The 17844-nt window shown below is 39.1% G+C and overlaps 1 protein-coding gene and 1 pseudogene across 5 annotated transcripts in view; one reads left to right on the forward strand and one right to left on the reverse strand.

The window, feature by feature from the left end:
• LOC105727841 (multidrug resistance-associated protein 1-like) overlaps window positions 1-15552 on the forward strand; it is a 50430-nt gene extending 34878 nt beyond the window's left edge. For 3 of the 5 annotated variants that reach the window (XM_064384434.1, XM_064384436.1, XM_064384435.1), the window contains one exon: window positions 7385-9486. In XM_064384434.1, coding sequence (XP_064240504.1) covers window positions 7385-7714 — 330 coding nt within the window. In that variant the 3' untranslated portion in view covers window positions 7715-9486. Of the gene's footprint in view, window positions 1-7384; window positions 9487-15191 lie in introns of those variants that run through there. The other 2 variants (XM_064384438.1, XM_064384437.1) reach the window with 2 other exon arrangements.
• The window catches only part of LOC135278037 (cAMP-dependent protein kinase catalytic subunit gamma-like), a 28558-nt pseudogene continuing 18848 nt past the window's right edge, over window positions 8135-17844 (reverse strand).

A 17844-nucleotide genomic window follows, 5' to 3' on the forward strand; every position in this document is an offset into this window, starting at 1 on the left:
GATGATAAAGAAAAGCAAAAAAAAAAAAAAAAACCCCATGAAAAGTCGTAGCGGGGGGAGTGAGGCTGGGACAGTTTCTTTTTATTGTTACAATTAAAAGAACTAGAGGAGCAAGATCAAACAACTTCAAAAGCTAGCGGAAGACAAGAAATAACTAAGTTCAGAGCAGAACTGAAGGAGATAGAGACACAAAAATCCCTTCAAATCAATGAATCCAGGAGATGGTTTTTTGAAAAGATCAACAAAATAGACCACTAGGCAGACTAATAGAAAAGAGAGAATAGATGCAATAAAAAGTGATAAAGGGGACATCACCACTGATCCCACAGAAATACATACTACCATCAGAGATTACTACAAACACTTCTTGCAAATAAACCAGTAAATCTAGACGATATGGATAAATTCCTGGACATGTACACCCCCCAAGACTAAACCAGGAAGAAGTTAAATCCCTGAATAGACCAATAACGAGGTTTGAAATTGAGGCAGCAATTAATAGCCTACCAAACAAAAGTCCAGGACCAGACAGGTTCACAGCCAAATTTTTACCATAGGTAAAAAGAGGAGCTGGTACCATTTTCTGAAACTATTCAAAATAATACAAAAAGAGGGAATCCTACCTAACTCATTTTATGAGACCAACGTCATTCTGATACCAAAACCTGGCAGAGACACAACTGAAAAAGAAAATTTCAGGCCTACATCCATGATGAACATTAATGGGAAAATCCTCAATAAAATACTGGCAAACTGAATCCAACAGCACATCAAGAAGCTCCATCATAATCAAGTCAGCTTCATCCCCAAAATGCAAGGCTGGCTCAACATAATGCAAATCTATAGACATAATCCATCACATAAACAGAACCGAGACAAAAACCACATGATTACCTCAATAGATGCAGAGAACACCTTTGACAAAATTCAATAGACGTTTATGATAAAAACTCTCTCAAGAAACTAGGTATTGATGCAACATATCTCAAAATAAGAACTATTTTTGACAAACCCACAGACAAAAACATAGTGTATGGGCAAAAACTGGAAGCATTCCCTTTGAAAACTGGCACAAGACAAGGATGCCCTCTCTCACCACTTCTACCCAACATAGTATTGGAAGTTCTGGTCTGGGAAATCAGGCAAGAAAAAGAAATAAATAAAGGGTATTCAACTAGGAAAAGAGAAAGTCAAGTTGTTTCTATTTGCAGATGACATGATTGTATATTTAGAAGACCCCATAATCTCAGCCCAAAATCTCCTTAAGTTGATAAGCAAATTCAGCAAAGTCTAAGAATACAGAATCAGTGTGCAAAAGTCACAAGCATTCCTGTACACCAATAACAGACAGACAGAGCCAAATCATGAGTGAACTCCCATTCATAATTGTTATAAAGAGTAAAATAGGAATACATCTAACAACAGATGAAAGGACCTCTTGAAGGAGATTTACAAACCATTGCTCAAGGAAATAGAGGAAACAAACAGATGGAAAAACATTCCATGCTCGTGGTTAGGAAGAATCAATATTATGAAAATAGCCATACTGCCCAAAAATATGCATTCAATGCTACCCCATCAAACTACCATCGACTTTCTTAACAAAAAATTGGAAAAAACTACCTTAAACTTCATATATAACCAAAAGGGAGCCCGCATAGCCAAGACAATCCTAAGCAAAACAACAACAACAAAAAGCTAGAGGCATCATGCTACCTGACTTCAAACTATACTACAAGGCTACAGTAATCAAAACCGCATGATTCTGATACCAAAACAGAGATATAGACCAATGGAATAGAAGAGAGGCCTCAGAAGTAATGCCGCACATCTACAACGATCTGATCTTTGACAAACCTAACAAAAGCAAGCAATCAGGAAAGGATTCCCTATTTAATAAGTGGTGTTGGGAAAACTGACTAGCCATCTGCAGAAAGCGGAAACTGCATCCCTTCCTTACACCTTATACACAAATTAACTCCAGATGTATTAAAGATAAGACCTAGCAACAAAAGCCAAAATAGACAAGTGGGATCTAATTAAACTTAAGAGCTTCTGCACAGCAAAAGAAACAATCATTAGAGTGAACTGGCAGCCAATGGAATAGGAAAACAATTTTGCAATCTACCCATCTGACAAATGGCTTAATATCCAGAATCTATAAAGAAATTAAACATTTACAAGAAAAAACAACCCCATCAAAAAGTGGGCAAAGGATATGAACAGATGCTTCTCAAAAGAAGACGTTTATGCAGCCAACAAACATGAAAAAAAGCACATCATCACTGGTCATTAGAGAAATGCAAATCAAAATCACAATGAGATACCATCTCATGCCAGTTAGAATGGCAGTTATTAAAAAATCAGAAGACAACAGATGCTGGAGAGGATGTGGAGAAATAGGAATGTATTTACATTGTTGGCAGGAATGTAAATTAATTCAGCCACTGTGGAAGATAGTGTGGCAATTCCTCAAGGATATAGAACTAGAAATACCATTTGACCCAGGTATCCCATTACTGGATATATACCCTAAGGATTATAAATTATTCTGTTATAAAGACATATGCACACATGTTTATTGTGGCACTGTTTACAATAGCAAAGACTTAAAACCAACCCAAATGCCCATCAATGATAGACTGGATAAAGAAAATGTGGCACATACATACCATGGAATACTGTGCAGCCATAAAAAGGGATGAGTTCATGTCCTTTGCAGGGACATGGATTTAACTGGAAACCATCATTCTCAGAAAACTGCTGCAAGAACAGAAAACAAAATACTGTATGTTCTCACTTATAAGTGGGTGTTGAACAATAAGAACACAGGGACACGGAGGGGAACATCACACACTGGGACCTGTCAGGAGGGGAGGGGGATAAGGGAGGGAAAGCAGGGGGTGGAGGGATTGGGGAGGGATAACATAAGGAGAAATAACTAATGTAGATGACAGGGATGGATGCAGCAAACCACCATAGCACGTGTATACCTATGTAACCTGCACCTTCTGCATATGTACCCCAGAACTTAGTGTAATTATTAAAAATAAATAAATATCAGATGCAGCCTTGTTACGCTGCCCAGGTGGTTCTCAAACTCCTGGGCTCAGGCAACCTCAAACTCCCAAGTAGCTGGGACTATAGGTGTATATCACCACACCCAGCTATTCTTTCTACAATTTTTAATATTTTAATCTCACTACAGAACCAATAACATAAGTAGAGGAACAATCTCTCCTACCAAATATATAATGCCCAAATAATAAGTGTCCAAGAAGAACAGCTATATGCTATTTGTTGTACAGTTTCTCAACTAAAAGGTCCCCGGGGGATTCCATGATTACAAGTAATTTGATCCACTGAAGATTTATACTGGCAAAAATATAGATGTCACACTTAGTATGATTTAAAAGTCAAAGTATTAATACTTATCTAATTAAACCTTAACCAAATTTCATATTTTCTCTATTGGGGAAAGCATTTCCTAATGTGATTTTTCTGTTGCTATGTATCTTTCAGTTCATTTTTGTTCAGCCCACACCCTATCTCAGTACTCATCAATCTTTTGTTACCAACATTAAATACAAATTTTAAATCAACCAGCCATATGTCTATGGTTTTCTCTGACCAACTTTTCATAACCATCATAAAACAGTAATAGGTAAACCACTGCTAAATTTTAAAAGTAAATACTAACAAAAGTTGACTGGTGAGAAAATTTTACAAGAGACCACTTTACCTTGGTAGTAAGTCAAGTCTTCATCATCTGGTTTAGGGCATGGATCCACACACAGTTAGTGAAAAATGCTTTAGAGCAAAAATATACAATAAAAATGAGGTTGATTTTTTTGTTGTTGATTTTTTACAAATTTTTTAACTGCCAGTTCATGTTCAGCTTCCCCCTCCAAAAAACAAAAACACCATCTGGGAAAAGATCAGCCATCGGTATATCAAATAACATTTCTTGACACAATTAAAATATGACCTCTGTTCTAAAAATAGATTTTGTATACCAATTTCTGCCTCCAGCTGTCTAAATCTATAAAATATTCAATGAAAACTGACTTTGAGCTCCATAACAAATAGTGACAGCCAATATATTTGCAGAACTGGACAATAATTTACCCTCACAAGTTATCTGTCTTGAAGCAGAACATGAAATTCAGTTAATGGATGATATAACTTTTGTCACCTAAACTGGTAGGAACCTTATGACCTAAAACAAGGTAGAAAGTTCCACTGTCTCTTGTCCATTATCTATCTCTGGTTAAAAGACTAGTCTGTGTCACTTCAAAATGGCAGTCTTGATTCCTCAGCATGAAAACCACTTATGAAGGTCCTAATGCTTTCCTTTGTCCTAAAAGAGTACAGAGAATCCCCTGCTGTATTTGAAATGCATGAGAGATAAATGTACAAAAGTCTAATAATGAAGGTATATTTTCTTATTGAGGATACTCTTCCCAGAAAGATAAGACATTAACAACTATAAAAATCCAATTATTTTCACTCTAAAGGTCCTCCCTTATTGAGGTCCACATAAACTAATAAGCCCTTAAAAACCTTCATAGGCACTCCGCTATCCAACGAGAGAAGACTGCTGGAAAAACAGTCCTGGCAGTTGTACCTCTATTTTGCTAAGTACTGTCTACATGAATCTTTCTTCCTATGGGTTCCCACTTCCAGATTCCATTTATGCAGGGCTCCATGGCAGTTTCCAGTAATCTTCAAATCTTCAGTCTATGAAAGCACAGATTCCTGAAAGGATGGTCTCAAATGACCAGGAGTGGGAGCGCTCTATATCCCTGCTCCTGAAAATCAACCTAACTGGAGTCTTTACTAACTACCAACACAGACACACCTCCAACTACCCAGCTGAACTTCATGACTGATTTTACAGCCAAGGATGCCCCTGACCTAACCTACATGGATATGGGAAGGACATCAGTGACTTGAGAAAAGAGGCAGAGATGAGGAGACACCTGCCATTGGCCACAGATCTATGTAGTTCAGCAGTCTCCAGCCCATCAGTACTGAAGGGGCTCTGAGCGGGATTATATGATACCACATTTCTGTCTGCTGTAGAGACTCCTCCCAGTGTCTCCAAATGTTTTAGCATCTTACAGCAAAAATCTTTTGTCAGTTCTTGATTTAAAAAGAGCACAGCAATCTGTTTAGAACTTACTTGAACCCTCTATTTTAATGTGCCTTTGTAGTTAATTCCCAATATCTTGTGTCCTTCAACTTTATAATTTATCACACTTGTCATAAACCCCAATATTCTAATCTCTTACTGAATAATCCATATCCAGTGTCATTTCTTTTCAAACTTGGCCTTGCCCTGGTCATCCATTCTTAGCCATTTCCATTGGGTTCAACAGCTAATTCCCTTCTCATTCTAACCACTGCATCAGACCCACTCCCTGTTTGTATTATTAAAACATGCCAGGCCAGGCGTGGTGGCTCACACCTGTAATCCCAGCACTTTGGGAGGCCAAGGCGGGCAGATCACCTGAGGTCAGGAGTTCGAGACCAGCCTGACAAACATGGAGAAACCCCCATCTTTACTAAAAATACAAAATTATCCGGGCATGGTGGCGCATGCTTGTAATCCCAGATACTGAGGAGGCTGAGGCAGGAGAATCGCTTGAACCCGGGAGGCAAAGGTTGTGGTGAGCCAAGATTGTGCTGTTGCACTCAAGTCTGGCAACAGCAGTGAAACTCTGTCTCAAAAACCAACAACAACAAATGCCAATAGAATAAAAAAAGAAGGAAGAGTATTGGGCTTTAAAACAAGTTCAAATCTCATTTCTACCATGTCTTATGTCCAAAAAAAAAGCATCCTAATCTCTTTGAATCTGAAGTTCTCTATCTAGAAAATCATTTGACCTGAACATTCGACACAGATAGAAGTACTAGAAGATACTTTAATTAGTCCTAAGATTCCTTAAATATCTGTAATTCTATGTGCTTTTGGTTCTGTCTATAGGAAAACTGGGAATACATACCCAGCAGAATTTGAAAACATAACAAAAGCAATACCAAGGAAGAAAAGTCATAGAAATAGAAAAAAATAATAAAAAAGCATTATGGAAGTAGGCAGAAATACTAGCCTAAAGGGAAAACAAAACTGGAAGTTAAATAATTTCTCTCCAAGACTTGCCAAATCTTGGTTTTGTAAAACTTCCAGTTCTATGGCCAAACCTTAACTCTGCCTTAAAGACTTTGATGGTTAATTAAAAAAAAAAAAAAAAAAAAAAAGCTAGTTACCACAAAAATTGTCAAATTTATTAGGACAAACTCAGTGACTAACCTCATTTCTAACAGTAACCTAAAATGAGAGTTTAACTTACTTAAACTCATTAATTTAGACATCAATTAATCTGACTAATCTTACTCAGACCTACACATTAATCAAAGTGCTGCACAGATATCTATCAGTCTGTACTGAGGAGCAAGAGAAAAGATTTGAAAGCCAGATAGGCTGACGGTCAAACTGTTGGTCAGCTACTTTGTGAACTATGGGATCATGATACAATTAATCAACCTCTCTAAACCACAGTTGCTTATTTAATAAACAGTAGGTTATAAGAAAACAGACATTGTGATGGCTTTATGAGATAAATGCATAGCACCTAATAGGGTGGTTAGCCCAGAATACAACACTCAATAGATACTAATTTCTTCCATCTATATTTTCTTAGTTAACATAATTTTTTAAATCTGTAAAATCCTACCTGACTGCAGATTCATCAGAACTCCCAGAATCTATTAAAGGAAAAGGTAAAATGCATTTTAAATCAATAATGTATAGAATATTAAAACCATAAGAAAGTACAGTGATGCATGCCTGTAATTTCAACTATTTGGGAGGCTGAGGAAGGAGGATCACTTGAGAAACCCATAAGTTTGAGGCTTTAGGAAACATGGCAAGACTCTACCTTCATAAAAAAAATGCACAGTTGTGTACACGATGTAGATCATTTTTCTTTAAAGCATAGGACTGATGCTTTGTTACAAATCATTGATTTGAGAGCATACCTGGGACCTTATTAGAATTAATATAAGTTATACCTATTGGTATGTAATTAATGCAGTAAGAACTCCTACTTCCCTTACTTTGGGAATGCAAAGTAATAAATTTATCAAAATTTGATATCTACAAGTGAACTGCAGTATATAAGTCATCCTAGCCAAACCCTATGAAATTGGCTAAAAATGGTATTGTTAGCAGAACAAATGGAATGAGTGACCAGTGTCAAATAGCGTGATTTCTGGACCAAAATATGAGGGGTGCCGTTAAAACAGTAAACTAGTACCCCTTATCCACTATGTGTGTGGAAAAGACACAGTTGCCATGTTTTTCTCTGTTCTCACACCACAGCAACAATCATCAACAAAGAAGGCTTCTGTGACCAAACGTGTGGAGAGGTTTTCCCCACCAACAAGCAAGCAATCATTTCTGCAGATGACACAAACTGGGTGTCATCTAATTCAGTTCTCACACTGTCTGCAGATAGCATCAGATTCCACAGGTAAAGGGCTCAGTCCCATGAGACTACCTCCCTACATCAGTCCTAAGTCTGAAACTCCAGAACTTCTAACCAATCGGCTTCAAATGGGGGTTCCCAGGACTCCCTCTTTAGGTTACATTGAATTGCTGGAATGGCTCAAAGTACCCAGGGAAACACACTTTCCAGCGTACTGTGAATGACATTACAAAAGGTACAGATGAGCAGATGCATATTGCAAAGTATGGGGCTAGTGGCAGAGAATCCATGCCCTCTCAGGACACACCACCCTCCAGGAACCTCCATGTATTCAGCAATCTGGAAGCTCTCCAAACCTAGTCCCTTTGGGTCTTTATGAAAGCTTCAATACATAGGCATCACTGACTAATCACTGGCTGTTGGTGACTGACAACCTTCATCCCTTCTCTCCTCCCCAGAGTTTGCAGCGTGAGACAGAAGAACTCAACCGTCTAATCAGCCATGTCTTCAGGATGCTGACCAGTTTCCATCCTGAATCTACCTAGGAGCTTCCAGCCATTGATCATTAGCATACCAAAGGACATCACTTTGGAAATTCGAAGGAGTTTAAGAATTGTACCCCAAGAAATGAGTCAAAGTCCAAACACGGATTTTACCTCTGCAGTTTTGAATTATGTAGTTACAAACAGTTAACTGTATTCCAAACATATTACATTGAAAACTCCAGAAATAAACAAGTCATAAGTGTTAGTGTGCCAGTCTGAGCAGCACAATAAAATCTTGAGCTATTGCCCTCTATCCATCCCAGGATGTGAATCATTCCTTTGTCCAGTGCATTCACACTGCATGTGCTGTCCAGCCATTAGTCATCAATATGGTCTCTGCCTGCACTCAGCCATCAACATCATTAAGGCCTGAAGGTCCAGGAAGACTCAAAGCTGATAATCTTTTTTCTGACCTAGAGTTGGTGTGAATAGTGGCCTAACACTATGTGACAATGCCTACATCATACCTCACTTCATCTCATTACATAGGCATTGTATCAATTCACATCATTACAGGAAAAAAGGCTGTGAACCATACCATATATTTTAAGAGACCACATTCAAATAATTTTTTTTACAGCATATTACTATAATTTTCCATTTTACTTTTAGTTGTTAATTTCTTACTGCGCTTAATTTATAAATTAAACTTTAACATAGATATGTATGGGGAAAAAAAAACAGTGAGTGATTCAGTACTATTTGTGCTTTCAGGCATTCACTGGGGGCCTTTGAATGCATCTCCCACAGTTAAGGGGGAACTACTGCACTTAATTTGTTGTAACACAACACATTCTCTTTTAGCTCTTCAGTTAAAACTTCAGTTTAGGATAAAACACCATATCACCAGAAGTAGCAAAACCTAGGAATCAGACCAGAAACAGGGACTCTTGCAAAAACTTTCCAGCTGCCAGTGGAGAAGAGCTCAAGAGATTTTTTTTTCTTTTCATTTTTTGTTTTACTTTATTGTTTTTAATTTTTTTTTTTTTAATTTTTAACTTTAGCAAGCAGCCCACCGAACATGGCACTAAACCTCTCTCCTTCCCAGGCAGGATTACTCTAAAAGGCAGGTGTGATTTTCATTCATTCTCTCTTAGTAAGTGGTGCTTGTTCTGTGCTGAAGTTAAGTTTGAGCCCCTCTTTCCACACCCTGTTCCTGGATACACCAGCAAGACCTGGCCTGAATAGAGCTGAGAAACTCAGGTAGAAGTGGGCTGGGGCAAGGGGGACTCTGCAGGAGGAGGAAGGGAGAAGCACAGAGGGCCCAGGAAGGCATAGGGGGTGAGGGAGCAGCTGGTGTTTCTGTCCCTCTAAATATCTGGGCTTCCTGCTACCCCAGCCCTGGAGGGTGGGGTGGGGGGTGAAACTAGATGCAAGGAACTCTGGGGCCCTCTGGCTGTTCAGTCCAACCCTTTCACTCACCCACCCACCAAAGAGAAAAAAAGAAAAGACCCACAGGGGCACAAGCACACCCCTAAAACTCAGAAAACTCGTTGGCACACTTCTCGTTGATGGAGATCCGGATCTCTTCCTCCTCGTAGTTGTCAAAGTTACTGGCATCCCCAGGGCCTGCGAACTTCGGGATGAAGGGAGCTTCCACCTTCTTCTCATAGATGGCGATCCAGTTGGTTGTGGCGAACCACTTGAGGTTCTTGATGTCGCCAACCCCATTCCGGAGGTTCCCGAAGCACTTGATGAGGTCCACCTGCAGCAGGCTCCGCAGCAGGTCCTTGAGGTCAGAGCTGACGTGGGAGGGGAACCGCACCTTCCCAGAGACGATCTTCTCGTATATCTGGATCGGCTGGTCGGCGTAGAAGGGCGGGAAACCCAGGGCCATCTCGTAGGTGAGCACCCCCAGGGCCCACCAGTCCACGGCCTTGTAGCCTTTGCTCAGGATGATCTCGGGGGCCAGGTACTCGGGGGTCCGGCACAGGGTCCAAGTGCGGCCCCTCACACTTGGCAAAACCGAAGTCCGTCACCTGCAGGTAGCCCTGCTGGTCGATGAGGAGGTTCTCGGGCTTCAGGTCGCAGTGGATGAGGTCGAGCGAGTGCAGGTACTGGAAGGCCAGGACGATCTGGGCGGCATAGAAACAGGCATGGGGCTCTCCGAACCTTCCGACGCACCGTAGGCGGGAGAACATCTCCCCACTCGGCACATACTCCATCACCAGGTACAGATTGGAGTTGTCCCTGAAGGAGAACTGGGGCTTGACGAGGAACGGAAAGTCGATCGCCTGCAGGATGCGCTTCTTGTTCAGGACGTGCTCAACCTGCTTCAGCTTCACCGCCTTCTCCTTGTTGAGGATCTTCATGGCGTAGTGGCCACCGCTCTCCCAGTGCCTCACCAGCACCACCCGCCCGAAGGAGCCGGTGTCCAGCGTCTTGAGCAGTTCAAACTGATCCAAGCTGGTGGTGTTCTGAACGGGGCGTTCCCATCTGTAGAGGAAATCTTCTTTGGCTCTGGCTAGAAACTCTTTCACATCTTCCTGCTTGGTGTCCTTCTTGGCGGGGGCTTTGTCCATGGCGGTTGTCAAGAGATATTAATATATTACTCTGGCCAGTACTCTTGGGGAAGGTGCTGGCTCTTTTACTTACTTGTAGTTATGTGCTCTGCCCTACATATAACAAGGCCCAAATTCACCTGCCATTTTACCGCCCACAGAAAGAACCACTGGAAAGGCGACTGCTTTAAGAGCTTATCCACTCTGAACCACATCACAGAACAAGACTGTCTCAACAACAACAACAAAGAAACGTAATTGTTCCCATGTAAAAATAAGTCTAGGTCCACACTAGATCTGAAGAGTTCTCAATGCCATTAGACAGGACAGAAATAGTATTAAAAAATTATATTCCTGCTTTCTGTAGAAATAAAACTATTGAATTTAAGCTTTTGTAAGACAAGTCAAGAAAAAGCAAAAAATGCAAAAGTAAAATTTGAAAGGCCATTTCATCATCATGGGCTTATGATCACAAGATATTCAAACTATATATATTGTTCAAAACTTTGGTTCTGAATTTTGATATGAGTAAGTTGCAGTTTCATTTGAGGATGTCCAAGAGGTCAAATAAGACAATGTCATTTGCTATTTTCTGTCTTTTTTTTTTTTTTTAAGAGAACAGTAAACTTGCTTAGAGAAATGAATTGTCAAAACTTCATAGGCTAAAGGCTCATGAGTCATAATTCTAAGGGCCTTTGTAAAATATGGTGGTGCATGCTTGTCTTCTGAACTTCTCAGCCTTAAACTCTCATATAGTAAATATTGACAGATAGAAACTGGTTAAACAGCCCCTTTTAATCTGGCATTATTTTTCTTTCTTTTTTTTTTTGGAGACAGTCTTGCTCTGCTGCCAGACTAGAGTGCAGTGGTGCAATTTTGGCTCACTGCAACCTCCGCCTCTCAGGTTCAAGTGATTTCTGTGTCTCAACCTCCTGTATAGCTGGGACTACAGGCACGTGCCACCACGCCCAGCTAATTTTTTATATTTTAATAGAGATGGGGTTTCACCATGTTGGCCAGGATGGTCTTGCTCTCCTAACCTCATGATCCACCTGCCTCAGCCTCCCAAAGTGCTGGGATCACAGGTGTGAGCCACCACGCCCAGCCTATTTTTCTTTTCCTTTTTTTTCTTTCTTCATTTATCAGCAATAGGAGAGTCTAATTAAATGTGGTAGAGTGGTATAAGGGAATACAATGAAACGTGTAAAATGAATTAAACCAGAGCTAATCATATCAATGTGGATACATCTGGAAAATGTAATACAAAGTACACAAAAGAAAGTGGCAGAAAGATACGTAAAGTTTATAGGACACAAATAAAAATTCTGCATATTATTTCTGAGCATCACAATATAGTTAAGGATTTCAAAAGGGTATTGAAATGGAAAACGGCCAATGATGTTAGTAGTCTCAGTGATGTTCGTGATATTGGTTGCCTCTATGCAATTATTTTAAAAAAATACAAAACTTTTATACCAGAAAGTCTCGAAATCACCATTTTAAAAGACTGTCTTTCAGTTATGAATGATTACTTTCCTAGTTTTTCATAATTCAAGGTGCCACAAACACACCCATACACACACATGCGTACACAGTCTGCTCATTAGAACATTTCATTGGCTTTAGATCATCGGTGTAATAGCATTAACAGGAAGTCTCTAAAGTTAATACAGAAACTGAAATCTAAGTGAAACATTCCTTAGGTAAATACCAGAACTCCAACTAGCACATAAGATACTGGAAATATCTCAGAGTCTCAAAATTCACTGCTTTGAATCCCTGACAAGTATAAAAATTCCATTCCATATTGGAAATGTTATGCTATTCAAAATGTTAAAATGGAAACATCTGAGTTAAAACTCCTTTTAAAAATCTTATTTTCTTATACTTCTAAGTTTATTTTTATTGAAATATGGATACTAACAATAACATTTATGTCAATGCCTTCCATTCAATTTAGAATAAAAAGAATTAGGGGTAAGAAGAATATGAGTACTTCCAATCATTTAATCTACTTATTTCCAGCATTCCATTTGTATTAAACTGTACCTGCTCTCGATGTCTGTACATTCTTTCTTTGTACTGCTTCTCACAACAAGATCTTCCATTTCAGTGGTAGGCTGAATGGCTTTTAAAAGAAAATAATCAGATATATTTTATACAATATAAAGTTAGTAATTAAAAATAAATATATATAATTACCTTCAAGGAAGGATGTTATTCAGGAGGCCCTACAAAGCAAAGGGGACATGTCATCAATTATATGTAGGTATGACAGGGCCAACCAAACATTCATGCAGTGTTAGTATCAAGCTGAGTCCTCATGCCTGGCTATGAAAATAATTACTTAAGGTTTTGAGGGTTCTTTTTGGCATCTTCATTGCTTAGGACAGCAACATGATGGAAATATACTGAGTAAAATAGGAATATAGGATCCCTAATTCACAAAGTTTATATTTTAAAAGTGAGATTGTTTCAAATGCCTATAACTAAAATAGAAAAGTATGGACATTAATGTGAACACGTTGGGCTGATAAGGATAAAAGGGACCTTAAACAGTGGAGCAAATCATAACCTGAGAGAATCAACATCAGGGCTGATGGTGAATGCTACAGAGTATTTAAACTCAAAACATCACAGGCATTGATGCCAGAACACCACAAATATTTATCATGTGCTTCCCCTTATCCTGTCACTTAGGAAATACAGATGGGATGCCAGTTCAGGTGAATGTGTGATTCACCTCTCATCAAAGGAAGTGTTCTAAATTGATCAGCTATGATACACACTTATGAAATAACAGTTTCTCAAAATTCTCATTTTCCCATGCCCACGTGGCTACTGAAACACCTACATTTCTCATATCCTCTCGTTTGACCTTTTCTTAAGAGTTCCTTGATCCACTCATGCAAGACTTAAAACACATAAAATAAACCATATAGAATAAGCTTTTGATATCAAAATATTTATCAAAAGAAAAAACATTGAATTGCCACAGTCTTGATAGAAAGAATAAACTTTTATATTTCAAGATCAGTGCAGTGTTCTTAGAAAATGACAATTTTGGTAGTCACAGAATAAATTTTATAACATGACTGCTTCTAAAATTAGCTAAGTTTGGCATGTCATCTTACTCTGTAAATGACTTTTATAAAACAGCTATCATATCAAAGAACAGGCTGACCCCCCAAAAATTAGCCAAAATACAATTTAATCACATCTTATTCACTCATGTCAATGAAACTTCTTGCTCCGAGGCCTGACAGTTATGAAGAGAAATTAGCTGCTGTGGTTTACCCCAATTCTAGCACTCCCTCCTGCATCCAGTACTCTCCACAGCAATAACTGCTTTTGCTAGACTGAGCATATGCCCAAGGAACTGGAAGTGAGGTGTCTCAAGCTTCCTTGATTTTAACTCCAAAGTCCCCCAACAAACTTTTTTGTGACCACTTTTTTCATCTGTATTCAGCAGTAGTATACACCAATAATTTGTTTTCATCTCATTCTGCTTCCTGTGTGGCTAGAATCCTGCTTCAGAAACAAAAGGAGATTAATGCCTTCCCTTGATTCTGTCATTTTTTTAAATTGCTGTCCAATGGTTCTTTTTCCAGATTTCTCTAAAGGAGGGCTATTTCCTTGTTATTCAGAGCTGTGTCCAAGGAATAGCACCAACACCACCTGAGTACTCCTGAGAAGGGCAGAATCCCACACATGCTGAATGAGAATGTCCATTTTCCAGAAGCTCCTCAACTAATTCATGAAAATTTGGATGCCCTGTTCTACACCTATGTGCTTCCATGTTTGTTTACCTTAATTGCCCATCTGGAACTTAGCCTCAGTTTCTTCCCCATTAAATCCCTGAATTTAATTCTGCATTATAAGCCATAATGTTTCTAATAAACTTTTAATCAGGCTATACCTTCTCTAACTTCCTCTCCATAAATCACATCACACTATTCAATTATGTTAATTTTGCCTATATGATACTATCTGATGAAGTTATAACATTTTCTATAAAACTAAATTATGGCCATACATGGCTGACCATTTATGGTGATACTCATCTATGGTAGATAAAACACAGGTCTCTGTGAGGTACCTCAATCCTTAATGCCTCTCCAATAGTGAGAATGACAGCAAGAGCAGGAAGATGTTACTCTAATTCTCTGATGCATTTTGGTGCTGGAAGCTGACGTTACCTTCTTTCCTATCACCCTGCTCTTCTACAAATCAGTTTGACTTTACTACCCTCCTTTACATACACCCGCATGCTGTTTCTTCATTTATTCCATGTACACTCTGCCCTCCTCATTCTTTCTCTCTTTTATTCATTTTCTCTTCCCTCTTTCCTGACTTTCCTCAGATCTTAGAGTATCTTAAAATGGGAACTAATAATTCAGCTCATTTAGTGATACTTTCAGTAGACTCAACTCCTGACCCCTGTTTAGATATACAACTTATCACCTTTTTACTCCTTCTTTACTTATTATACATTTAATAGAACATTTTCTTTAGCTATTTGAATATATTAGTGCTCATTTTATTTTGAAAAAATTCCATCAAATGACTTTTTAAATAAAATAGTATTCTTACCTTCTTTTACATTAACTATACTGTGTTGTTGTTGTTGTTTGTTGTTGTTCTTCCATTGGCAGGTCCAGGTAAAGGCTCTGACACTTCCTCGGGGACACGCTGCTGAGGTAATATCAAGCATGAGTTTCCATTTAAAAAATTATAATGAGTTGCATAAAGACTTTCTTATCAATTTTTTTTCCTTTTTGAAACTGTCTCACTCTGTTACTGAGGGCTGGAATGTATATGGCATGATTATGGTACTGCAATCTCAACCTCCTGACCTCAAGCAATCTTCCCACCTCAACTTCCTGAGTAGCTGAATCTACAGCTGCGTACCATCATGCTAGGCTACTTTTTTATTGTTATTTTTGTAGAGACAAGATCTCACATTGCCCAGGCTGGTCTCAAACTCCTGGTGTTGTGGGGTTTTTTTTTGTTTTTTTTTTTTTGGAGACAGAGTCTTGCTCTGTCACCAGGAGCCAGTCTGGAATGCAGTGGCACGATCTCAGCTCACTGCAACCTCTGCCTCCTGGGTTCAAGCAATTCTTCAGCCTCAGCCTCCTGAGTAGCTGGGACTATAGGCGTATGCCACCACACCCAGCTAATTTTTTTTTTTTTGTATTTTAGTAGACATGAGGTTTCACCATGTTGGCCAGGATGGTCTCGATCTCTTGACCTCATCATCCACCCACCTCTGCCTCCTAAAGTGCTGGGATTACAGGCGTGAGCCACTGGGCCTGGCCCAAATTCCTGGTCTTAAGTAATCCTTTCACTTCTGCCTCCCAAAGTGTTGACATAACCAATGTGCACCATCACACCAAGCACTAATCAATTTACTTAAATAAATCTCAGTTTACCCAAGCTTGGTGGCTCACTCTTATAATCCCAGCCCTTTGCAAAACCAGGGTAGGTGGATTGCTTGAGTTTGGAGTTCAAGACGAGCTTGGGCAACATAATGAGAACCTATCTCCACAAAAAACAAAATGAGTTAGGCATTGTGGTGTGTACCTGTAGTCCCAGCTACTTGGGAGGCTGTTGTGGGAGGATTACTTGAGCCTGGGAGGTGGAGACTGTAGCGAGCCAAGATCATGCCACTTCATTCCAGCCTAGGCAACAGAGCAAGACTCTGTCTCGCCCGAAATTTCAATTTAGTATTTTAAAACTAATTTGACTTAAAAAATAACAGAAGCATGTACTGAAAACCAAAGCATTCCAGTAGAGAATGTTATCACATTCTGTACTTTCTAGATCAGGCTCATCTGTTATCTTCATAGGTCAATTGACCTGCTTATCCAAGCATGGTAACCCGAAGGAAACATATTCACAGACAGAATATTAGCATGTGCATATTTCAGTCAGGAACTAGCTTCAAAGTACCTAATTCTACTTTGCGACCTCCACCAAAAATAGGAAAACATTTAAAAAATACATATTGGCAGTCAATCACAGTGGCTCATGCCTGTATTCCCAGCACTTTGGGAGGCTGAGGTGGTCATATCATGAGGTCAAGAGATTGAGACCATCCTAGCTAATATGGTGAAACCCTGTCTCTATTAAAAAATACAAAAATTAGCTGGGTGTGGTGGCGCACGCCTGTAAACTCAGCTATTCAGGAGGCTGAGGTAGGAGAGTTACTTGAACCCGGGAGGCAGAGGTTGCAGTGAGCCTAGATTGTGCCACTGCACTCCAGCCTGGGTGAAAGAGCAAGACACCATCTCAAAAGCTTATGTATACATACACACATACACGTATATAAAATATATATGATATACATATTACTTGTATAATACAATATTTTAAAAATTTAAATATCCTCATAAATATTTCAATGTCAACATATTTATGATAGAAAACTTAGAAACATGTCATATTGAGCATCAATAGAACACCATAGAAGATGCTTCGTTTAGGTAAACAAAGACTTGAAAAAAATCTACATTTTTTTGATAAAATCTTTACTGATAGAAAAAATGGCTGAATAGAATGATAATATAGTAATAAAATTTGTTATATTTAAATAAAAGCAAGCAAATATGTGATCAACTGTGTAACTTTATTTTTTTTATTCTTTAAGTTCTGGGGTATATGTGCAGAACATGTGGGTTTGTTACATAGGTATACACGTGCCATGGTGATTGGCTGCATTCATCAGGCCAGGAGCAATGGATCACACCTTTAATCTTAAGACTTTGGAAGGCCAAGGTGGGTGGATCGCTTGAGCCCAGGAGTTTGAAAGCAGCCTGGTAAAAATGGTCAAACCCCATCTGTGCAAAAGACACATAAATTAGCTGGGCATGGTGGTGCATGCCTGTAATCCCAGATACCCAGAAGACTGAGATGGAAGGATCACATTACCCTGGAAGGTCAAGGCTGCAGTGAGCTGAAATTGCACTACTGCACTTTAGCACAGGCAACAGAGTGAGACCCTGTCAATAAAGAAAAGGAAAGGAAAAGAAAGAAAAGAAAATGAGAGAGAGAAAGCGAATGAACTTCAAAAGTGTAGCAAGCTTTCTTTAAAAGGAAAAAAAAAAGAATATTTATTTAGGAAGCATCTAAAATGTGCCAAGATTCAATTTCACATTTGTTGTACATACTGTAATCATAAAAAATATTTATGATGATGGCTTTCTGCCCTTTCCAGGGTGTTAAGAGCAAAATGATGAATAGATGTGATTCTTTGTTCTCTCCATTCAGAATTTCCTCCTCTTAGACTTTCACATTGGCTGGATGTGT

This window comes from Aotus nancymaae, unplaced genomic scaffold (genome assembly GCF_030222135.1).
Source record: "Aotus nancymaae isolate 86718 unplaced genomic scaffold, 86718_ANA_hifiasm-v0.15.2.pri h1tg000036l, whole genome shotgun sequence".
NCBI classification, from domain to species: domain Eukaryota; kingdom Metazoa; phylum Chordata; class Mammalia; order Primates; family Aotidae; genus Aotus; species Aotus nancymaae.